This window comes from Lissotriton vulgaris, chromosome 2_1, assembly GCF_964263255.1.
Source record: "Lissotriton vulgaris chromosome 2_1, aLisVul1.2, whole genome shotgun sequence".
Taxonomy (NCBI): domain Eukaryota; kingdom Metazoa; phylum Chordata; class Amphibia; order Caudata; family Salamandridae; genus Lissotriton; species Lissotriton vulgaris.
Genome location: NC_141687.1, coordinates 356,679,917 through 356,704,625, shown reverse-complemented (window position 1 = coordinate 356,704,625; position 24,709 = coordinate 356,679,917). Strand labels below are relative to the sequence as shown.

At 42.1% G+C, this 24,709-nt stretch overlaps 1 protein-coding gene across 3 annotated transcripts in view; it reads left to right on the top strand.

The window, feature by feature from the left end:
- NEK8 (NIMA related kinase 8) overlaps positions 1-24,709 on the top strand; it is a 232,474-nt gene that overhangs the window by 77,365 nt on the left and 130,400 nt on the right. For all 3 annotated transcript variants that reach the window (XR_015308377.1, XM_086955147.1, XM_086955146.1), the window contains exons 6-7: positions 13,350-13,429; positions 14,009-14,196. Coding sequence is in view for 2 of the 3 variants with exons in the window: in XM_086955147.1 (XP_086811273.1) it covers positions 13,350-13,429; positions 14,009-14,196 (268 nt within the window). In the remaining variant the exon portion in view is untranslated. The remainder of the gene's footprint in view (positions 1-13,349; positions 13,430-14,008; positions 14,197-24,709) is intronic.

The window sequence follows — 24,709 nt, the reverse complement described above, 5'->3', positions numbered from 1 at the left end:
GGGGCTCGGAGCACAGAGCAGAGAACAGTGTTATTGCAGATATTGTTTGTTTACTACACATGAAGCTGCTGTTTTTTGTTCTGCTCACGTCAGACAAATGTTCTTGGTTCCCTTAACGACGAAACACGTGTTGGCTGTGACGCCTCCAGAAATTAAACAACATCAACGACAACCCTGACTAAAAGGATCTGAATTATTTATGAATGTATGATTGATGTATGGTGGAAATACATGTATACTGCTTGAACTATAAATACAAAACGTGTGCTAAGGAGTCTTAAGTATTGTGTGGCCCTGGCCAAACCTAGAAGAGGGAGTGTGGTTCTCTTCTCCTTGTAGCACCGTCCTAAGAAATATCCATTCAGAATTACTTAAGGTGAATATTCCCTTGTGGCGCCATAACCTAGAAAAATACCACTAGCCGAGTCCAAGAAATGTTCTTGGTTTGTTCGTGGTTGGAGGTCACAGATGTGCCTTATTAAATGGAGAGACGACGCCCTTCGGCCTAGTTTCCTGGGGTTGAAGTTAATCAGAGCCTTCGGTCTGCCGTCACTTCGTTGACAGCACAGCACTGGATGCTGACACTGCTGGGGGTGCATTAAACCAGGGCTTCTGGGGGGTGCATTTAATCAGGACTGTCCTTCGCTTTGGTTCGAGAGTTAAGAGCAAGAGGCTCTAGAATACCAGGCAGCGGCAGATTGAAAGCAAGTGAGAATAATTAAGAAACTGTATTAGTAGGCAGCTGAGATCATGCGTGTAGGTAGGGCCTCTTACATCCCGTTTGGTACAGTCTGGTGTCAAAGTGCCCTTTCATTTCTGGTGCTCTGCAGCAGTTTTAAGATCTTAGAGTTTCTCCTTGCTCAAATGGGTGTATTTTCTGAAATTCATAAGTTTCCCTCGTCTTCACTGCTTGATATTGCCTGTGAGAAAGTGTTACTCATAGTCGTTGAATGTCTCTCATAATTACACTGAAATTATGAAAATGTCACACATAAGCAATCTGAAACCTTTGCAGCTGTCTGCAGTGTGTGCCAGGCACTGTGAAGTCCACAGCACTCTAGGTGTGAGAGCGGGCCGGCTAACAGGCATATCTTGTGAATCTCAAGAAATCGAAGAGAAGGCTTCCTGCTGGCATAGTAGAATAGGTCAGCAAATGTTTGGATCCAAACTGAGGAGGAAAGTGGTGATAGTGATGCTGTGCACAGCCACTGGGAGTCCAGGTTTAGTAATGTGGGCCGCAGCGAATGTAAGCATTTCTAAAATGCATGTACTAAATGCCCTGTCTGCGTGCATGAATGCTTCTGTGACCCTGTGCATGTTCTTGCATGAGTGAGTGTTGTCTGCAGTGTCCAGCATAGCAGATTTATAGTTGCAAGCCCGACAAGCCCTATATTACCACACTCTGCACTTGAAGCGCACGTGAAAGGGTTCGCTTGTAGCAAGTGCAAGGCCACTCTCTCTTCAGTGAAAAAATCTGCTCTCTCTGCAGTCTTTCAACACAATTGTATTTTATTTTGTACAGGCCATTATCTCCTGGGTTAGCGGAGGGGCTCTGGGAGGGGAGAGGTGGGTGAACCAACAAATTAACAAGGAGAGCCCAGTCAGAGCCGAACCAGGAAGTCTGGCCTGGCCTTAAAAACTCATACAGAAATCTAGCCCTGAAAACATTACCAGTGAAATAAAAGTGTAAGTGTAAATGTGGAAGCAGTTCACCTTGGTGCATAAGTGTATATCACAGCACTTAGAGGAGTTTGTGCTCCCACCATGAGGACAATGCCATTAGTGATATAGGAAGCAAGTCACTTTTCAGGTGTGCATCATTATGGGATATTTTCTTTTCATGAATGAAGCTCCATTATACTGAACAAGATGTAATTGTACTTCACGCAGCTTGAACTTGAGCATTTGAATATACCATTGTTAGACCTAGATTTTTCTAGACTACATTGGGTAGCCTGGCACAGAGTGGGAACAGCTCGAACCCCAAGGCTTTTGTGTAGTGCTTACAAACTCACCCGCAGTAACCCAGCGAATTACCCCTAAAAATAAGGACACCACACCGAAATAGAAAAATACTGGTTCCTTTTATAAAATTCTTTGGTATATGGTTCTTTTCTTTAAGCAGGCTTGCAAATTCAGTTCAGTACATCTCATCACATTCAATTATTAGTTCATTTCAAAATTCAAATGACAGTTCCAATAATTCTTTCCCCAGATGCAGAGATCACATTGAAAAACCCCTACAACTTAAATGTGCAGTACACACACACCTCCTTGCTATTGTTTTGATGAACAACCAGACTTCTTTGCAGTAAATCAAACGGATACATTACATTTGATCGGATGCAGCTTTCCCCCACAGTTCCAACACCTTCCCACGGGGCTCTGGTGCGAATAGTTGAGTACTGAAGGAGACAAGTAAATGATCACTGTACTGTAGATCAATTCTTAGCATATGCCACAACCTCGGAAAACTAATGGACCCCGTCGGAGTTTTCACAGGCCCTGCTAAGCTTTACTTTATCAATTACCACCATCACCAAGGTTGCTTATCGTGATACAAATGATCCCCCAACAACCTCCCGCGATTTAGACTTCACTCTTCACTTCAGCCCCCAACTCACTCTCCCACCTCCGGATGTTCGGGATGTCAACTTCACTTATAGAGAACCCCTCCCCCCCAAGAGCGGACTGACTCACGTTTATACAATCCACCACCCCCAAGAGCGGACTGTCTCACGTTGGTTGATTCTCATGAAAATGTCATTCATGGAAAGTTCGGATACTCCAACAGTCCCTGCGCCGTTCAATCTGGCGAGGGTTAGGGCAGGGCAGCAATCTCTCCTCCCCTCCCGATTACTCTCCCTCGCTTACTTGGGTTCGGTAGGACTTCACAGCCCATTTGCACTGCTTTTCGGAATTGCCTGGGTCCGCTGTCACCCGCTCGCCTCGCTTCCCCGGCTCCGCTGTCTCCACACAAACTGTCGAGCCATCACTGGATCGGCGAGGGCGTTCTCCTAAGTCGCGGCGGGCTCCTCCCACATCCAGCCTCCTTCTGCAGTCTCCCCGCCTCTTCCGACGTCAACTCGGGCGAACTCCGGAATGGAGACACGGATCAGCTTGGCCCTGCTTCCTCCGATCCCACGACAGGGATCTCGCACGGCGGCGAGCGCTTCCTTCCTTATTATTATTATTATTATTATTATTATTATTATTATTTATTTTTATAAAGCGCAATAGTCACCCGGAGGTATCCCAGCGCTGAGGAACCCTGAATTCACCAAGTCAGCGGAGCAAGAAACTGAGATAGGAAGGAGGATCAGAAACAAAAAAGGGGGGAGGGGAGGTGTACAGGTTAGGGGAAGAGATGGGTTTTTAACAGTTTCCTGAAGCGCAGGTATTGAGGTTCAAGACGTAGGTTACGGGGAAGTGAATTCCAAAGGCGGGAGGCTTGTACCGAGAAACGTCTTCCTCCTGCTCGAGTTTTCCTGAATCTAGGGATGTTGGTAAAGTTTTCTGCATTGGAGCGGAGGGACCTAGAGTTTCTGTAGGGAGTGACAAAATTACTGAGAACAGGAGGACCTTGGTTCTGCAGCGTTTTGTGGACGAGACATAGGGCTTTAAATTTGACTCTCTCCCTTATGGGGAGCCAGTGGAGGAGTTTAAGAGCGGGCTTAGCAGATGATCTGGCCGGGGTGTTAGTGATGATCCGGGCGGCCGTGTTCTGAATTGTCTGCAGTTTAGTAAGGGTCGCTTCGGGGGCACCCAGGTAAATCACATTACTATAGTCCAGCCTCGATACTATGAGACCTTGGACTAATAGTTTTTGGGATTTAGGGGAGAGAAGGGGCAGGACTTTCCTCAGAGATTTTAAGAGACCAAAACAGGTCCCTGCCACCTTCTTAGCTTGTGAAGTGAAAGAGAGATCGGAATCGATCCACACACCCAGACTTTTCACCTCTTTTTTAGGGTCAGGGGGCGGACCCAAACAAGCTGGCCAGCTGTCCAGGGGAAGTGAGGCTCCTTTAGGGCCAAGTATAAGGACCTCGGTTTTTGTCCCATTGAGTTTTAGGGCTGATCTGTTCATCCAATGATGGACCTGCGTAAGGCAGTTGAAGAGATCAGCTTTCTGTTGCTTGGGATGGGACAGAGACACCACTAGTTGTGTGTCGTCGGCGTAGCTGACGACGCTCACTCCGAAAGGGATGATAACCTCCTCCAATGTGGACATATAGATATTAAATAAAGTAGGGCTCAGGGAAGAGCCCTGAGGAACACCACATTGGAGGGGCATTTCGGAGGAGCGGGCGTTCTTTTCCCAGATCTGGTAAGACCGTTGGGCCAGGAAAGATGAAAGCCAGGATAGGGCTATACCTTCCACTCCTACTCTAGCCAGTCTTTCGATAAGAAGTTGGTGGTCTACTGTATCGAACGCCGCACTAAGGTCGAGGAGGATCACTGCCACTGATCCTCCCCCATCCAATAGTGCTCTGGCCTCCTCTACAGCAGCCAGAAGGGCGATATCCGTGCCCTGTCCGGGTCGAAAACCCGTCTGGGAGCTTTTTAATTTGTTATTGGCCTCTAGGAACTGCGAGAGTCTCCTATTGACCAATTTTTCTGCGACCTTGCTCACTCCAGGCAATAGGGAGATGGGCCTGTAGTTAGCCAGGTTCTCGGGGTCAAGCGTAGGTTTCTTCAGCAGGGCTTTTACCACCGCCTTCTTCCAGCTTGAGGGTACAACTCCTTGTTGGAGTGAGGTATTAATCAGATGGGTAAGGGAAGGGATGATAGTGGGGGCTACCTCTTTAAGGAAGCGGAGAGGAGCAGGGTCACTAGGGGAGCCGCTCTTCATGGAGTTGAACGTATTTCTCACCTCGTCTACCGTGACCTGGCCCCACGCGGACAGACAGGTGGAGGTGTGTGGGAAAGCGATATTTTCCTCAGGACTGGAGGGGGGGATAGATTCCAGAATTAGTCTGATTTTATCGTGGAAGAAGTTGGCCAGTTGCTGGCATTTCTCCAGGTCGACTTTAGGATCGGAAGTGGGTCCTAGTCCTTGTCCTTGGGGTTTAGACAGCTCTTTAAGGATGGCGTACGCTTCCTTACTGGAGCATCCTGCTTTCTCTATTCTCTCCTGAAAAAACATGCTTTTGGTTTTATGAATAGCAGTTTTGTATGTCAGAAGAGAAGTAGAGTAGAAGTTCTTGTTGGTTGCTGTTTTGTCGCGCCTCCAGGAGCGTTCGGTTTTTTTACACTCTTGACGCAGAACTTTAAGCTCAGGAGTGTACCATAAAGCGGGTGGTATTCTTTTAGGTTGTTTCAGGGTGGTAGTTATCGGGAGCAACGTATCCAGAGAGGAAGTGATCCAATCGCTGAATTGTTTGTCAGCTATATTGGGATCAGAGGAGAGCGCAGGGGTGGACTCTACAAGAGAGTCAGCCCATATCTCAGGTGATAGTTTGCGCCATTGTCGGTCGGTAACTTGGGTTTTTGGGATTGAATAAGTGGGAGTGGGGATTTCCCAAGAAAAGGGGACCAGAAAGTGGTCCGTCCATGGTAAGATCACCGGTGGGTCAGAGGTCATTGTTGCTATGTTGGTGAGGATCGGATCCAATAGATGGCCCTTGTCATGGGTAGGCTCATTATTCACTAGACGAATATCTAAAGATGTTAAATCGTATCTAATGTCCGATGCTGCTCGATCCGTGGGGTCCAGAAAATGGACGTTCAGGTCACCTAGTATGAGGAAGTTAGGGGTGGAAGAAGCTAGTTGTGAACTGGATTCGAATACAGCGTTGATGAAATTACCCGGGGCCCCTGGGGGGCGGTAAATTAGAAGCCCTGCCAGGGTAAGAGCTGGGGCGAATTGGATGGAGAATTGGCCGCTCTCACAATCCTCAATACCAGCGTTGGTCATGCGACAGGTAAATTGTTCCCTGTGGATTATAGCTATCCCGCCTCCTCTCCCTCTAGGTCTATTAAGGGCTTGACAGATGTACCCGGTGGGGAGGGCCGTGACAATATCCGAGTCGGTATTGTCAGAGAGCCATGTTTCCGTTATGAACAGTAGGTCAAGCTCCTGGTTCTGGATCAGGAGGTTCATTTCGGTGGCATGTTTGGGGAGGGAGCGGCAATTCAGAAGTCCTAGTTTCAAAGCAAGGGTGGGTGGTTTCGAGGTGGGGGTCAGATTGCATTGTGGACAGGTCGAGAATACCTTACCTGCAGTAAACGAGTGGTGGCAGGCTAGGGTGTTCTTAGGTCGTAAGTCGTATAAGGTATCCGCTGTATACGTTACTCGAACCTGAGGGGTACCCGGCATAGTGACGGGGCCTAGGACCTTCTGGGCCCGGACGGGCCCAGACGGGCTTGCCTTTGGCGCGCCTTCGGCGCGCCCGCTGCGCGTCCGGTAGTTGCACATCTTAAATGTGTAGGAAAAGGGCGGGTGGGCGTGGCCTAAAGTGGGCGTGGCCTCTCTCCCTCGCCGAGAATGGCGGCAGAGAAGTTTGTTAGGTGCTTTAGCGTTGCAGCGAAGGGGTCGCTGTTTTGGTGATTCTGAGCCCGCTCCAGATAGGTAAACGGGTGAGTGATGTTTTTTTAAAAAAAATACAGAGTATTTCGGCGAGTTAGTGACACATATACAATTTTAAAAAATGAGTGGTTCGTCTCCCGGCTTCCGCCTCGGGAGCTTTCAAGGTTCTGATATTGTTGCGCTGAAGGCAGCGTTTAAGTACCGTGGGCGGCGGGTGGGCGTGGCCTAAAGTGGGCGTGGCCTCTCTCCCTCGCCGAGAATGGCGGCAGAGAAGTTTGTTAGGTGCTTTAGCGTTGCAGCGAAGGGGTCGCTGTTTTGGTGATTCTGAGCCCGCTCCAGATAGGTAAACGGGTGAGTGAGGTTTTTTAAAAAAAAATACAGAGTATTTCGGCGAGTTAGTGACACATATACAATTTTAAAAAATGAGTGGTTCGTCTCCCGGCTTCCGCCTCAGGAGCTTTCAAGGTTCTGATATTGTTGCGCTGAAGGCAGCGTTTAAGTACCGTGGGCGGCGGGTGGGCGTGGCCTAAAGTGGGCGTGGCCTCTCTCCCTCGCCGAGAATGGCGGCAGAGAAGTTTGTTAGGTGCTTTAGCGTTGCAGCGAAGGGGTCGCTGTTTTGGTGATTCTGAGCCCGCTCCAGATAGGTAAACGGGTGAGTGAGGTTTTTTTAAAAAAAATACAGAGTATTTCGGCGAGTTAGTGACACATATACAATTTTAAAAAATGAGTGGTTCGTCTCCCGGCTTCCGCCTCAGGAGCTTTCAAGGTTCTGATATTGTTGCGCTGAAGGCAGCGTTTAAGTACCGTGGGCGGCGGGTGGGCGTGGCCTAAAGTGGGCGTGGCCTCTCTCCCTCGCCGAGAATGGCGGCAGAGAAGTTTGTTAGGTGCTTTAGCGTTGCAGCGAAGGGGTCGCTGTTTTGGTGATTCTGAGCCCGCTCCAGATAGGTAAACGGGTGAGTGAGGTTTTTTTTAAAAAAATACAGAGTATTTCGGCGAGTTAGTGACACATATACAATTTTAAAAAATGAGTGGTTCGTCTCCCGGCTTCCGCCTCAGGAGCTTTCAAGGTTCTGATATTGTTGCGCTGAAGGCAGCGTTTAAGTACCGTGGGCGGCGGGTGGGCGTGGCCTAAAGTGGGCGTGGCCTCTCTCCCTCGCCGAGAATGGCGGCAGAGAAGTTTGTTAGGTGCTTTAGCGTTGCAGCGAAGGGGTCGCTGTTTTGGTGATTCTGAGCCCGCTCCAGATAGGTAAACGGGTGAGTGAGGTTTTTTTTAAAAAAAATACAGAGTATTTCGGCGAGTTAGTGACACATATACAATTTTAAAAAATGAGTGGTTCGTCTCCCGGCTTCCGCCTCAGGAGCTTTCAAGGTTCTGATATTGTTGCGCTGAAGGCAGCGTTTAAGTACCGTGGGCGGCGGGTGGGCGTGGCCTAAAGTGGGCGTGGCCTCTCTCCCTCGCCGAGAATGGCGGCAGAGAAGTTTGTTAGGTGCTTTAGCGTTGCAGCGAAGGGGTCGCTGTTTTGGTGATTCTGAGCCCGCTCCAGATAGGTAAACGGGTGAGTGAGGTTTTTTTTAAAAAAATACAGAGTATTTCGGCGAGTTCTTCCTGGTGAGACGACAGCTGGTTCAGCCACTTCCGCTCACTGTGAGTAGTTTTTACTCGTTCACCGCCGTCACAGAAGTTTGATACTCAGTCCCCTGATCTTTTCTCACACAGAGGAACACCGAGAGGGGAACCGGCCTCACTTCTGCCGCACTCGTGCCTTAAGTGCAATTCTTCGAATCTCTTGGTAATCCCACACTAGAGTCACCAGCAGCTGTGTGAATCACCACGGAGTCTTCTGGCACTTAATTGGGTATCTGTGGCAGTGGGTTTGGTCAGCTCAGGAGGGGTCACTTCCAGACAGAGAATCAGCCGGCCCACAGGTCGATCTTGCCCCCTCTAGAGTAGTATCCTCCTCCTCACTGGTCACTTCTCTTACTGCTCAAAATGGCTGCCTGGTCACTTGCCTTTTATAGGCTGGCCTCAGACCCCTGGAAGTTACTAGTTGGTTCTAGAACCTTCCACATGCTAGCCTATGAGTCTGCCACCCTTAGGTGACCGTTATGGCAGTTGGTGGACTCCATTTTAGATTCCTCAGAGATGTGACTTTCCTGAGGTAACTAGGCCCACAAAGGGAAGGCGAAACGTCCTACTCAAGAAACACCTAGCCCCCCTCCCCCCTGTCAGTGCTGACAACCAAAAATCCGGGTGGACATAAAAAAAAAGAATAATAATACTCAGAGGCCAAAGCGGATACAATAAATCATAATTGTGTGGCGACCCTCAAAAGCAGACAGGTCTAACAACCATCATACGTGCTAATGAAGAAAAAGGAAGTTGGCGATATAAAATATTTGCCTGCGATCACACAATTTGGTCATGTGGGGAAGCTGGGGTTGATCCCAGAATTTCTACTTTCACATTGTGCAATTCAGCCTCTAGATGGCTTCATCTTCCTTTCTCTCCTTTATTGCAATTAAGGTCACTATTTTGTCTTATTCTTTGAACATGAGATTAGAGTTTGGTTAGCAGGCACATGCACTATCACAGTACAGTTCATTTTTGGCTGAGGGTGCAAGAGGACCTCGAGCTTTCAGCAGCTTGCCCAACTCCAGAAAGAAGGAATCAGACTTTACAGCAGGTAAGGAGCTTTGAGGCCAAGCTGTGCCACTTGGGAGGGGCTGGGTGATGTCTGCTTAGTGGCAAATAAATCAGACGGCTAACCATAGTTAAACCTTTCCAAAAAATGTTAAGGAAAATATCTTGTGCAAGTCATATGTGATCTAGATGTTGCACCATGAGAAGCCCACTTTAATAATAAATGTCCCCATTTGTACGTATAAGAGAAATGCAATAAACAAATCTATACCAGTAATGCTTTTGTATAACTATGCACATCTGCACACCAATTAAATCTCAATCACATTAAATGTGTGCCCCTTGCCGGATCCCATTGCAGTGCCCATAGCCCCGACCCCCAGTACACACCTCAATTTGGTGAGTACCTGCACTTATTTTTTTCCATTTTAAGGCACTGGGTATTACTTCATACTATTAGTACATGCTATATACCATGCCAACATATCTTTATATAAAGGAAACTATACTTTCACCAGATACTATTAGAAATTTTCTCTAACATATATTGATTTTGTCTGAAAGAGAAATCTGGTACAAATGTTACCAGTGCTGCCTTTTCTGCTTTCAGACTTATATAAATTATGTCAAACAGTGTAATTTGGATAGTAACATTGCTATGCACAGCCCAGCTAAATTTTGAGATCTCTTTGTTGGAACTTACTGTTGGAATTATATTGGGTTCAAACAGAGGAGCATCTGGAAGAAACCCTTTCCAACAAAAAGAGTCCTGTGGAACAGTGCGTACATGTCATATTTATTTCATAATTGACTGGGAAGTACTTAGTTGTGATACACAATGCAATTTTGTGATCACAAAGTATGGAATTCGCAAAATCAGAGTGTTTGTGACTGCTAAATGACTATTTGATATGTACCAAATCCATTTTGCAATTCAGTAACATGTTACCAAATCACAAAATTAGTTTAGAAATCCATAATGAATCACTATTTGGAAGGAGTGTGTCTAGGCCGTCCCTTCCAAATACCAATTTGTTAAGGGATGTATAAATGTTTTACAGCTGCAATCCAGTTGCTAAACATTGAAAAGTTACTGACTTTCAAGTTGGGAAAGTAGCATGTACGCTAAAGATAATAGGTCCTTGGGACCCTTTCCCTTTGTGAACATACAAAAATGTTTGTAGGGTAGTAGGTAGTGGTCCAGGGGACCACTCCCAACTGTCAAACAAACTTTTAAAAAAAACAATAAACCATTCTTTTTAAATGCATTACTACGTTCTGTAATACAGGCTGCATTGACATTTTTTTCTTTTAATTAAAATTAGATGACAGACATAATGTTCTGGTGACTGTACTATTCTTGTAATGGTATCCAATCGTGGTGAGTCTCAATTCATCACCTACCTCATGAATATTGATGCGGATGGTCGTATTGCAATCCAATCCGATTCGGTGTTTTGTGAACTGCAACATTTGTACAGTTTGCACCCACTTTTTGCGAATGGATATTTCGTACATCGCGCCCTTTAAAATATAGATATTGGTTCTAAAAGTTGGAAACTATGCATTACTTTTACATTTTGATTGTAGTAGGTGCTACTTTAACAACCCTGCAGTGTAAATATGATTTTGCATAACGGTTACGTGAAATATTTTCTTTATAAAGCATGTACCATTCCTTCCATTCTATTTGAAATATATTTCAATGTGTAGGGTTTTTGTTTCTCACTGAGGATAAAATGTTTGCTTTGGACTGCATTGGGTATCTTAAACTCATCCGCAAGAGATTGTGTCTTTGTTAATGCCTCAATGCCACAATCAATGCTTGTTAATTTCTTAACAAGTCTCAGGAGCTGCACTGCATTTCGAATTGCAGCGTTCTAAATAACATTAGATCAGTTTGAGCAAAAATTAATTTTTGCTGTACAAGTTGGAGTGTTATTCTACAGATTGTAAATTATGTGGCAATGCTGCAAGATCCTAATTATACCTCAATGGCCCTTACTATCTTGCATAACACTGCCCTTTAACCTAGTCACATAGGAAGACTTGGAAGAAAGAAAAGCGCGCATGAAAGTAGAAGGGAAATCTGAGAAAATTAGAACATCTTCCAATGTTAGGGGTAGGGGAAAATTTGAGTCACAGTAGTACCTAATATTGTAAACTTCACAGGCTGTTAACCACGGAAGTAGACACTGAAGATTGCAGTTCCACAAGAAAAACAATACTAAATATAAACATGATCTCTACCATACACAACTAACGTGGCAGACAAGAATCCTATTATTTGTCAGTTTACAGAAACGAGTGCCCGCTTCTTACCCTAACTGGATGCTGCTTCACTCTATCCGTGAAATTCTTAAAAAGTGTAGCTCCTGAATGCAGGCCTCTAAACTGTGCTAAGTGTAGGTGCTGGTTGCATGTCTTCCAGTGTGAAGTATCAAGTGTCAATTATGTACCTACAAATGCTTAAATCTTATTCAACAGTAGGCCTCTGACTATTGACACAGGTAGTTTCTGGTTCCTTAGATTTCAGTACCATAGCATCAGGAACATATACCTAGAGTCTCAGAATGGGCACAGATGTGTTATTTATACGGAGCAAACCAAACAATACATGATGGAGACAATTGATTTTGAAATGCAGCTCTGCTGCTGTATTGTTCTGGAATTCCAGACCCTGCTACCCCCACTGGCAGTTGAAAGAGATCCTGGCAAGTGCAAGGAAGAATACTAGTGTGTACAAACCACTGAGCCCAATTCATGAAGACCTTTGTGCCTGCAAGTCTACTTTATGAGTGTAAGAGGTCAGATTTATGAGTGCAAGGTTTTCCGAAAAATTACCTTGTTCTCATAATCCTTCTTCTCCCACGGCATATTTCACAGATGTGTCTAATACTACACTAGAGTAAATCCCACGCAAGAGGTGGGGAGTAATAATTTCAAAACATGATAAGGCTTGAACGTTTGAATGCCTACAAGCGTGTCGTTATGAGACCATTCAAAACATACTTCCAACTCCTTCCCTCCTTAGAAATAAATTATAGGAGATTTGCTCATGCCAAGGGCTTGAGCTCTCCAGAAGTACTTCTGCAATATTTTGTGACTCAGCAAACATCATAAATGTTCAACCATGTTTACTTCTAACTGTTTTTGTAAATCTGTCCCATTTTTCTTCTCTTTAGTAACATAATCAAAAGAAGATACACTGTATGTTTCACTGTTGACAACTGACATTTGTAAGAACAAGTGGCAACAGTTCTCTCTCTTTACCATATGTTCCAGGATGTAATAACTTAGTGGCTGATTCAGAGTTCGGTGGAGTACCCTTTCCACCAAACTGAAGGTCTGCCTACCTGATTTACAGTCAGGCAGACCTTAAGTATGTCAGCAATGGAGACTACACTCTCACACCATCTCTGACATACTCCTCAGACGAACCAAAAAATAAGGACAGTTAGAAGATTTAGAGTGGGTCCCATGGTGTGTGTGATGGGGGAGGGGGGATGACATTAGTTTTTGTATTTTCAAATCCTACTGTGGGATTTTTTTTTTAAATACAAAAGTATTTTAAAACTTTGATGGAGGGTATCATCATGTTGATAGAGGAAACTGTCAAACGTTTAATACATTGACAATAACTTCCTTGACAGCAGTTCCTGACAATTTTAAGAGATGTCCACTGAGCCAGCGAATATCTCTAAATTCTCAGCATGGTTACTCCGTCAGGGCGATGAAGTATTTTACTCCGTCATCCTTACGTAGTAATTACTGTACTCTAAACTATAAATCAGGCCCTTTATCTAGCCACCCGATCAATTAGCTACCCCACTTAAGGATGTATTTTTAAAATTTTGTACACCACATTTTCCACAGAGGAAGTATTGAAGTTCTGTAATGTGCATTACACTCTCCAAGCTGTGGTCATTAGGTGTCATGTGGCATACCACATTCTCCCAGGTAGGGCCATTGGCTCAAACCTCATTGAGTTTTGTTCTACAAGGGTTAGGACTTCATCACCAAGACTTGGGGCTAAGATAACAAAGTTGCGCAGAATGTCTCCGTATTGTCTACCCCTTGTTACCCTATGCCCTGTTCAGAACTCACTTATTCAAAGTATGTGGAACATTTTGCATGGCTGTTTTGATCACATCAAGTTTTTAAATCCCTCTTTGATAGGAGTGAGAAGCCACTGTCTGCTGTGCAACCAATGTCTCGTGGCAGGACTGGAGGAAGGGTGCCAAGTGCCAGGGCCAGGGGTAAGACCTATCGACTAAAGCCTAACCACAAGGAAGCCACATTCCAAACAAATTCACTGACCCAGATCAAAGTGATGAGTCTTGGACTAACATGAGCAGTGATGCTGATATGTCTTTGGAGAAAAACTTGGATATAATCTGTCTATCAAGCACAGCGTTGATTAAAGAAGGCAGCATCGCCTTTGTGCTATGCTATGCATGTCAGGAACAACCTCTGTAGTTCCTTTACGTATCAAACTTCTTTTCCATGCCTGGAATGGATTATAGCCGGCCAGCTTCTCGGGTGTCTACTCATCCTACACATACAGATTGCACCCACCAAAGAAGCTTCTCTTCTCTCCCCAATTATAGAAAACTAACCGCTACAAATACATTCATGGGTGCTGGAGCACTTCCCACGTCGTGCCTCTTCTCTTTCGAATACACTAGGTTACAGAGGCTAGGTAGCAGTCCCTCTCCAAGAGTAGCCAACCCTCCGTTTTCAGCAACAGCTTCTCCTGTGTAGAAATACTGCAGAAAGCAGGCTGTCATTTTCGTGTTCAGGGCAGGTTATAGTGTCTTTCTTTTTTTGACTGGTAGGTGGCCGTGTTGGTTCAGCCTTGGGGAAACCGGGAGTCCCAGCCCCCTTGTCATCCGTGTACACCTGGGGTAGTGGAATTCCCTCCCCACTGCGACTGCCTATGCTGAACACCGAGGTGCTGCAGGTGTCTGCAGGAAGGACCCAGAAAGCGGGAGTGACGAAATCTGGGCGACTCATCATGTGGGAGGTGAGCAGCAGTGAAAGGCTCCACATGAACTTGTTGATATGTGAAAATGGAGATCAGCAGTAAATATAAACCACACTTGAGTGTGCGTATGTGGGTATTTGTGCATGTGCAATTGTTTGGTTCAGGGGTCTCCAACCTTTTCTACAATAAGAACTACTTATGTTCAATGAAAATCAACCCGAGCTACTAATATTATTAGTATTGTAATAGGGATCATATCAGACACAATTACATTAGTGGCCATCAATTGCGAGATTCTCAGTAGTGAGCACCTCAGTGCATCAGGCAGGGTTGCTAGCAGTAATGTAAAAATGACTATATCAATTTGGATGCCTCTACATAGATAATACATAAAATACATCACAGCCGTAGCTGCAGTGCCCTGGCACCAAGGTAATATTATGAGTAATAAGTTTCCCAACATCACATGAGTGATCACTCGTATCTGCTTTAAATATATTTCGCAAGTTTTACCATTTTTCTCCAAACATCAGCTTCTGAAAATGCACACATTTTCATCTTGTATACCTGCTTGACATACAAATATTAATTAGAACCAAGCAATAGCTTCTAATGTAGTGAGCTGGGCTGCCCACAGAGAGATATTTACAGGTAGCGGGAAAGCTACCTGTTGTTCACAAGCTACTCGTTGGAGCAGCCTGATATAGGTGTGTGTGTGTATGTTGTGTGTATGTGAGCATTCGTGTGTGTGTGTTTTTGATGTACTGGGGACAGACAAGGCACAATCTTGCTGCAGTTTGCACCTCTTTTCTATCTTGGGTCTAGGCTCAGATTGGTACATGACGGTAGGAATTGCATGACGCAAGCATAACATTTAAAAGGCAATTTTGTAGATCTCAGATTGGTGGATAAAAAATGCCATTCTTCTATTTAACAAAGATAGTGGTGCAAAACCCTGAGTTAACAAGCCCTTCAATCGCGCCACAACTGCTACTGCAAAGCTCTACAGGAAAACATGTCAGCCCTTGAGGCAGCTGTTTATTATACTCTTGGTACAGGTATCCTAACCCGAGAAATCTACAAGGTATTTCCCACAAACATAAATCCATCACACTCTTCCACTAATTGTATCTACTTAGCTCCAATATCGTAACTTGAATTTCTGTTCTAAATATACACTGAAGAGATTAAAAGACAACTTGAACACAATTCATACGGTCTAAGGCATACCGGTCTATATTTTTAAATGGGAGGCAACTTCTTATGCCTGGACAGTTCCAAATTAGAGGTTATGATTAAACCAGAACCCAACATCTCTGGCCTACCATTCAATTGGCCTATTTACTGGGAGCTGCCCCAACACCAATTTGAAAACAAGTGCGTTATAGAAGTTTTGGTTTGAATGTCAGCTCAGTTTTACTCTGCAAATCAATGCAGTTACAAAAACACCAACTTCCAGTTCATTATGCTGAGAAAAGTTCTTTCTTTGTTATATTTAAACTACAACATTGAACTCGCAAGAATGCTTGTACTGTGCTTGCTTCACTATTGCAATATAGTCTACATCATTACCCCATCATAGGACTAACAAACCTTCAAACTATAACGGACCAGCCTACAATATTGCATTTGAGTGTACTCCACTCCAGCTCTTAAAGTACTGCTTTGGCTCTCTGAACAATAAAAGATAAAAGTAAAAGTTCCTAATCTAATTTTCAAGCCCGGTCCGGAAGAAGGTCACGAGTACCTTCAAGCCATGCCCATCTCTACATCCTGTGGCAGGGCCCCCGGTCCAGAAATGCAAACTAGATTTGCCTCCTTCCTCAAATACAATATAACTGTGAATTCAAATCCAACAGAACAAAGGGTGTCCTCTTCTGGGACTTTCTGGATTTCCCACAAAGGTTGATTACTGCCTACACACCTTTCAGAAAGCCTTTGAAAACCAACCTTTTCAAAGAGACATTTAACTCTCCGCCAAACTTCATCGGTACCTCCTCCAGCCGATTTCTTCAAGAGATGTCCCTTCAGACAACGAAATCTCTCTTTACTAGAAGGCTGAAATATCCCAATATGTGTGGTATTTACTGTTACTGCACATATCAGAATGATGAGTTTTCTGATAAATATCAGTATATTAAACCGACTGATATTTATTGGGGGGAAATATCTGGTTAATACCAGAACATGCGTATTTTGATGCATTATACACCAACATCCACATGGTATACCCCATAAACGTGTGATGGCTCTATGTATTGCATCCAGTAAACACTAAAAAACTCTGTGTCAGTTTTTAACATTTGAAATCATTATTGCATACTATACTGGCCGACTAGTAATAAGAGCATGGGACTTTCTCTCTTCCTCCTCTCATGCCACACCAATTACTGAAATGTCATAGGTTTACATCCACTGCAAAGTGGCCTCAGCAACACATCAGCATTATACAAATATTACTGTTTCGTAAAGCGAAAAAAGAAACAAACGATCTTTCAGTGTTGGGCAGGGGAATTCTAATAGCCAATACTGCAAGTAAACCTATCTGTTTCAAAACTGTGTTTAAGTTGTTTGCAGAAAGAAATGTGGGAGTCAATGCTACAAAATGAATTTTAATTGGAAGAACCTTCCAGTTTTCTTCCCTTACAAAAACGATGGCCCATTGGCAGACTAGGAGACCGAGATCCTCGTGAATAAGAAGCACAGTAAGGTGTAAACCTGGAGATGTTTTAAATATGTTAGGCTTAACGCCTGGTTTAAGAATCCTGCTCAGATGGTTAATTTTATGACATCTATTATAATAGTTATTACAGTAAATAGTTGTATTTTTATACAATTTAGAGGATTTTTATTAATATTAGCTATTCAGGCCCTTTGTCTAAATTTGTATTATAATTTATTGTATTTTACTACTACTTGATTATCGTAATTATGTTATTTCGTTTATATTTAACCTGACTATATAACTCTGCTGTCTATGTGTACATTGCACTTTGTATTTTTTAGTTGCACTTGCTTCAACTATTTCCCTCGAAGTCAGTTTGCGAGCCCCTCTCATAATTATCATGGTAATAATTTGCTTCCTTTGTAGCCTACTGATGGCATATTACGAACTCTGAATTCAAAAGAACTGTCAGGTTTCCGCCATTTAAACATATAAGCAAACAAAAATCTCTCAAAGATATCAATCCGTTTATGGAACATCTTCTTAGTCTTGATGTCATATATTACATATTACTTTGACTCACCTCGACCACTCCATCCAAAAGACAATGCAACACCTGCAGCCCTTCACACCAACCTCACTATTGCTTAATAAGAAGGTCACGAGTACCTTCAAGCCATGCCCATCTCTAGTGGGATTAGTAAATCTAACTTCCTGAACATTCCGGCACTTTCTTTATGGTTTCTTATGTTAGTGCTAGGTAGTAAATCTGACCCTTCCAAAATCTAATACTTTACCTACTGTTGTTCAGGTTGCAGTGTGAATAGTAAATCTTATCCCTCCAAAGTCCAACACTTTGCCTAGTGTTGCTTAAGTCATTATGAGAATAGTAAATTAACCTCTCCAAAGTCCAACACTTTCCCTATTGCTGCTTATGTTGCAGTGGGAATTGTAAACCTGATCCCTCTAAAGTTCAAAACCTTCCCTACTGTTGTTGAAGTTGTAAAAGTAAATCGAGCCCACCAAAGTCCAATGGCTTTCCTACTATTGCTTACATTGGAGAGGGAATAGTATTTCTGACCTTCCAAAGTCCAACATGTGCCCTGCTGTTGCTAAGGTTGTAGTGGCCCTAACCCACCTACCCAAAGTCTAACATTTTCCCTTCTGTTGCTTATGTTGGAGTTGTTACAGTAATTGGGACGCCTCCAAAGATGAAAAATGTCCCTACTGTTGGCCAGTTGGAGGGAGAGTAGTTTATTTGATCCCTCCAAGTCTAATTTTCTTCTTTCTGATTTTTTTATTGTTTTTAAAAAAATTGATTTATTTTTAAAAGTTAGTTGAACATTTTTTAAATATATTTTAATTGTGATAATATTTTTATTAAGTTATTTTTATCCTAATATTGTTTTGTATATATTTTAAAATTTCTTTATCTAATGTTTGTAATTATAATTAATTATAATTAGTACTTTTTATTTTTATTTATGTTTAAATAATATTTCAATTTTTTTAAATAGTATCTTTATTATTCTTGTGACATTTTAAAGCATATATTTTTATATTTCTAAGGGCTACTTTTAAAATATCGTTTTTAATATTATAATTAAATATTTTGGAAATGTGATATTATGTTGATATTAATTTTAATGTTAATATGTATATATTAAATTAAATATGATGTATACTAGTTGAATCTTGATATTCTGTTTTTATGACAATATCGCGGTCTTCTAGATTTTTGTAGTCAGCATTATCGACTTCACATACAAATATGTAAAGTTGCTATTCGGGTCCTTGATATTTTTGTCCATATACATATATACATACATATATGTCAAGTCAAGTCAAGTCAAGTCAAAGAATTTATATAGCGCGCTACATACCCAGAGGGTCTCAAGGCGCTTGAGGAGGGGTTGGGAATTATTTGTCAAATATCCACGTTTTAAGTTGCTTTCTGAATGCTAGGTGGTTCTGGGTAAGGCGAAGGTAAGTGGGAAGTGAGTTCCAGGTTTTAGCTGCCAGGTAGGAGAAGGATCTGCCTCCCATGGTGGTTTTGTTGATGCGAGGTACCGTGGCGAGGGCTTGGTTGGATGATCGTAGCTGGCGGGAGGGGGTGTAGAAGGACAGTCGTGTGTTGAGGCATTCTGGTCCGATTTCGTAGAGTGATTTGTGTGCGTGGGTTAGGAGTCGGAAAGTGATCCTCTTATTGACGGGAAGCCAGTGGAGGTTTTTCAGGTGACCAGAGATATGTTCTTTACGTGGGATGTCTAATATGAGCCTGGCTGAGGCGTTCTGGATTCGTTGGAGTTTTTTCATGAGTTTGGCGGTAGTACCGGCGTAGAGGGTGTTTCCATAGTCCAGTCGGCTCGTAACCAGAGCGTGGGTGACAGTTTTCCTAGTTTCGGTGGGGATCCAGCGAAATGTTTTTTTGAGCATGCGAAGAATGTTGAAGCAGGATGAAGAGACGGCGTTGACTTGTCTGTTCATCGAAAGTGAGGAATCCAGGATGACGCCCAGGTTCCGTGCGTGGTCTGTCGGGATGGGTGCTTTTCCAAGGGCTTTTGGCCACCACGAGTCGTCCCATGCAGAGGGGGAGGTACCTAAGATGAGGACTTCTGTTTTATCTGAGTTCAGTTTCAGACGGCTGTGTTTCATCCATTCGGCTACTTCTTTCATTCCTTCGTGTAGGTTAGTTTTGGTGGTGGTAGGGTCATTGGTGAGTGATAGGATCAGTTGAGTGTCATCCGCGTAGGAGATGATGTTGAGGTTGTGTTGGCGTGCGATGGTCGCGAGGGGGCTCATGTATACGTTGAAAAGGGTGGGGCTGAGTGAAGATCCTTGTGGTACGCCGCAGATGACTTCAGTGGCCTCTGACTTGAATGGTGGAAGGCGGACTCTCTGGGTTCTTCCGGTGAGGAACGAGGTGATCCATTCTAGTGCTTTCCCTTGGATTCCGATGTTTCTGAGGCGCTGTAGGAGGGTACTATGGCAGACTGTGTCGAAGGCTGCGGAGAGGTCAAGGAGGATGAGGGCGACTGTGTCTCCATTGTCTAGTAGAGTTCGAATGTCGTCCGTTGCTGCTCTTGTATCTTCTGTCTGTATGGCTTGATTTAAATTAACCACCAACCACACAATTAACCCCATTCATACACCATCACACATGCTTGCACCTACTGAATGAGGCAGCTGCATTATGCCATGACGCATAACTTCTGCTTTGGGTTAAAAATGCATTTGACTCTACGCTGGCTACTACCCACTAAGTCAGTAACGCATCTCACAGATACGTTATGCATTCAAATTCATTTACTAGTTGAGAGCCAAACTTATTACTAATAGAATATTAAATATATTTTAATTCATATTTTCTTTATTGGAAAAATGTCTAAAAAAATCTGTTACTCTTCAAAATTGTATATACTTTACATTTATAAAACTGTTTCAGTTCTTGACAAAGTAACTTCTATCCTAAATAGAAGATATTTTATATACAGTCCATAAACTGGTGTATTTATATTCGTAGAAAAAACAGTTGTTAAAAAACAAATCCGTCATGTACAGTAGAGTCACAACCGACATGAGTTTCATGGCAAACTGCTTCTCCTGGGCTGTAAAGAAAAGCATATATTCCACAGTAGGTAAGAAATAACACCAATTGTAATTTTAATAATGAAACATTTCTCCCGCATATTAGTCCGAAAAACATTTTTCAAGCAGCATAATTTTACTTTTACCATTTCCTAAGCATAAGTTAAATACAATCTTTACAATTCTAAAATCAAATCAAAACTTCAAAGTGTGGATTGCAGATTGGTTCATTGCGAACTTTTTATAGCTTATATGATTTTTACCCTGTATATAATTGCTTTCAAGGAGAAATCACAGACTCAACATATACCATTTTTCACTGATGATTTCTATTGTTTTGTAGCATTGTGTTAACCGAATTCCTCCAACTTTAATCTAGCAAGATCTGTGGATCATATCCCGACTTCTACTAACATTGGTATCACACATATCTTGTCAGATTTTCTTCTACAGTTACCCAGAAGGTTTCTCAATATCACGTAATGCTGTGTAACCGTTACATCTACTGTTGAAAAAATCATCTCGCCTCAATTGTACAGATATCCTTCTCATGTTAGTCCTGTAGTAACATGCGCAGAGTTCCGTCCAGTTTAAGTACAAATCAATTTTATTTAGGCCAAGCCTAATCGGTTGATTTATCACTGTCCTTGCTGCATATTGTTCTATTCTCCTGCGGGTTGCACAAACCAATACCTTATTTTAGTCACTAATCAGTCTGTGAAGCTTAAAAATACCTGTATATTTTGGCCCACACCATGCATTTCTTACTTCCCAAAGTTTGAACTCTGTTAATACCGATTATCTAAATTGTCCCAAACATCTGCTTATTTCACTTATTCATTGCCATCATTTTCATTGGAGCATCACCTACTAGTCAAAACCCACAAAACTGATTTAATCCATCAAGTGAAATCTATGTTTGTTCCTCACACCTTACTGCATAATGTACATTTAATGCAATGTTCTCTAACTTTTAGTGTGCAAGGAACAATACTAAACATATCCCCTATGGGTTTTTAAGCACAATAGTACTGAACTGTGTTGCTCAACTTATTTTCTCCTTGTAACCTAAAACCTTCTAACATGCATACACACCAAAATATCTGTATGTTAATTTCAAACCCGAGAAACTCACCAGCGTGACTGCCTCTCATGGACTTCTGTCCTCAGACCGGCAACAATTCCTCTGCTTTCCCATCATCTTTAAATAATCGAATCCTGACCCGTCATTTACTTTTTACATTTACTCCACAGGCAATGCCAAAACGACAACGGTGCAAACATGAAAACCTGGCTAATATCATATGTATTTAGCCTATGTCATATGCTGTTCTCAATCTCCATTAATATTCAGAAAAATGCTACCTTATCCTAATCAAATGTACCACCATAGCCCAATTGAACCTATTCATATTATTTAAAAAAAAGATAATAAAAAATCAAACTTGAATCTGTTCCATGAGAGCATAAAAAAGCAGTTTGTTAGATTGATCAAATCTATCTCCCGAAATCATTTTACGGATTCTAGTCTCGAACTCCTAGTGGCTACTCTTTTCTCTATTCAAAGTGTCTCCATTAGTAGAATGTACTATCTGTCTGATCAACATCTTCTAATGTTTTGAAATCTTGAATAATGCCATCCTATTCCTCTTGTATACAGCGCTGCGCTTTTGCTAAAAAATTGAATCTTTACAATGTAAGTGATAAGAAACCCCAGCATTTGTCCATCCTTTCGGAACATGAGCTAGAAATAAATTAAAACCAAAAATAAATAAGACGTTTTGATAATATCATTACACTCATTTGTTCACCTTATTGATTACATTCACGTGCCCCAAAGTGCTCTTAATCTCACCGTTTGCATACTCTGTTTTGACCATACTAGTGAGTTGTGCTGTACCGTTCAACACAAACACCATCATCCTAGAAACTGTTCATTTTTATCAAGTCAAATCACCATTTTAAAATCTATAAACCTTCCCAATTACATTCACATTGAATTATATTATTCATGTTTTACTGTAACTTCACAACTGATATCAATGGATATATTCATAATAACCAAACTGACGAGGAAATAATTGATTTCAACCAGTAACAAAAACCTCCTTGTACACCATATTAGTTGATAACTGCATTTTGTCATCATTATGATAGAATTTAAATCATAGATTTGTTTCTGCCCTTTAATTGATATCCAACTTCAATGCTTATAGACACAACCGTTAAGAGAATAAAATCATATTCCTCAAATCACTCAATATGTGACTCAAGGAAAAGGAGATCTACAGTGTGGTATGAATTTCTCTATGTTTAGACTATAATCAACCATCTGCAGAATCTCTGATCACCAGTTTTCCATAATGCACAATTTGAGTCCTATCTCCTCCTCTATGACGAGCCTTTATATGATCAATGACTATAGCTGATATTTTCAAATCAAATTTTTCCATGAAATTGTTGCATCTATTGAGATTTTTTATCTCCTTTCTTTATTTCATTAAAATACATTTTGTATCTTTATTTTAGTGAACTGATAGTCGACCTACATATTGTTTTCCACAAAGAAATACAATCATGTAGAGACAAAAAGTGGAATTGCAATTCATAAAGGATCTAATTAGGATCTTCTTTCGTAATTGAAAACATCTTAGTTTTTTTGACAATTAATTTACAGCAAATACAATTTTTGCTTTTGTAACAACCATGTAATTTATCCATTATTCAATTCCCATATTTCTTTTCTATTAATCTTACTCTATCACTTGGACTAAGAATATTCTTCAAGGTTTCCGTTCTCCTATATGTCACCAATGGCTGCTCTGTAACAATACCACTAAGATCCTTATCCACTCTAAGGATATTCTAATGTTTCCTTAAAATGGTGTATATGCTACCATTTTCAGCATAGAATTTAGTAATAAATCTGACATTCTGTTTGTCTGTATTACTCATATTCCTATTCTTATCTGTTAGTAATGACTTTCTCTGAATATTATGTACTCTTTTGGCTGATTAAGCAAGTACCTGGTGATCCTGGTTAGTATAATTCCTCTTAAGCCTGATCAACTCACCATGTGGTCTATATCTATATCCATAAATCCCATATATCTATAGTATTTCAATGCATTCATTTTTTTTTATTGTCAATCTCGTTTTTCAGATCATCAATGTCATGACACACCATCTCAGAAAACACACTGATTACATTATCACTGGGCATAGCAGGAAAAAAGCGGGATTTGTTAGTCAAAAAGGTATTCTTGATAAAACTATCTTCATTTTCCATTTCCCTGACCATGCCTTCAATGTTGGGAACATAATAATCTCCGAATTTTTGCAGAACGTGTATGTCTTCTATTTCCTTAGTGGGGGTATCAGATATGTTTTTTTTTAAACAAACTTTATTGGGCATTTATAATACATGTGCCAGTACAGCACAGACATTTGCATAAGTATGTGAGCAATCAGAAATACACTTTTACTATTTATGCATCCCGTCATTATTACATTGCTATCCATAATCGTTAAGTGTTTTCTCACAAGATGTAACAGTAAATAAGCTTACATCACATATCAACATGCTGTGCATTGATGGTCCTAATCCCTCGCCACATGGCAACCCCTTCCCTCTTCCCCCACTCCTCCCTCCCCCCCCAGGCGTGTCTTGAGTTATTATGCGGAAGTGGTCCTCTCATGGCCTTCCATCGAAATATCATGCACTCTGTGGTCCCTATAGGGATTCCGCTAATGAAGCACTTCGCATCATTCCTTCACCTCCATGTATTCATATCAATGTATTTTATGACCGCTCTTCTTGTGGTACTTCCCGATGTCCTTCTTCTTAAATGTCATTGAGCTGCTTAAGGTGCACAGTTGGAGCTTCCCAGGCCATAGCTGCTTCTAACACCTTCTCACTTCCATTGCACCTAGCGTCCCTTAGTCGCGCTGTTCCCTCATAGCCTGTCCAGCGTTAAAACTCTCTCCTCCATGTGTCTATGTCAGGACCTCTCCTTGCCTTCCAATGTCTCGTAATGTCCCTCTTTGCCAGTATTAATCTCAGGTCCTGAAATGTACTGGTAACCTTGTTCTTAGAAGTATGTTTGAATCTGTAAGCAGTATCCTGGAGTCACATGCACTTCTTCTTCAGTAATTTCTGCTAATATTTCCGTCACCTCACTCCAGAAATTCCCTATCTCCGGACAGCTCCAAAACATATTTAGGAACTCCGCACCTATCTCCCCATGGCGTTATCAGATATGTTTGGAGTAATGGATATTCTGATAGATAATTGTGGTT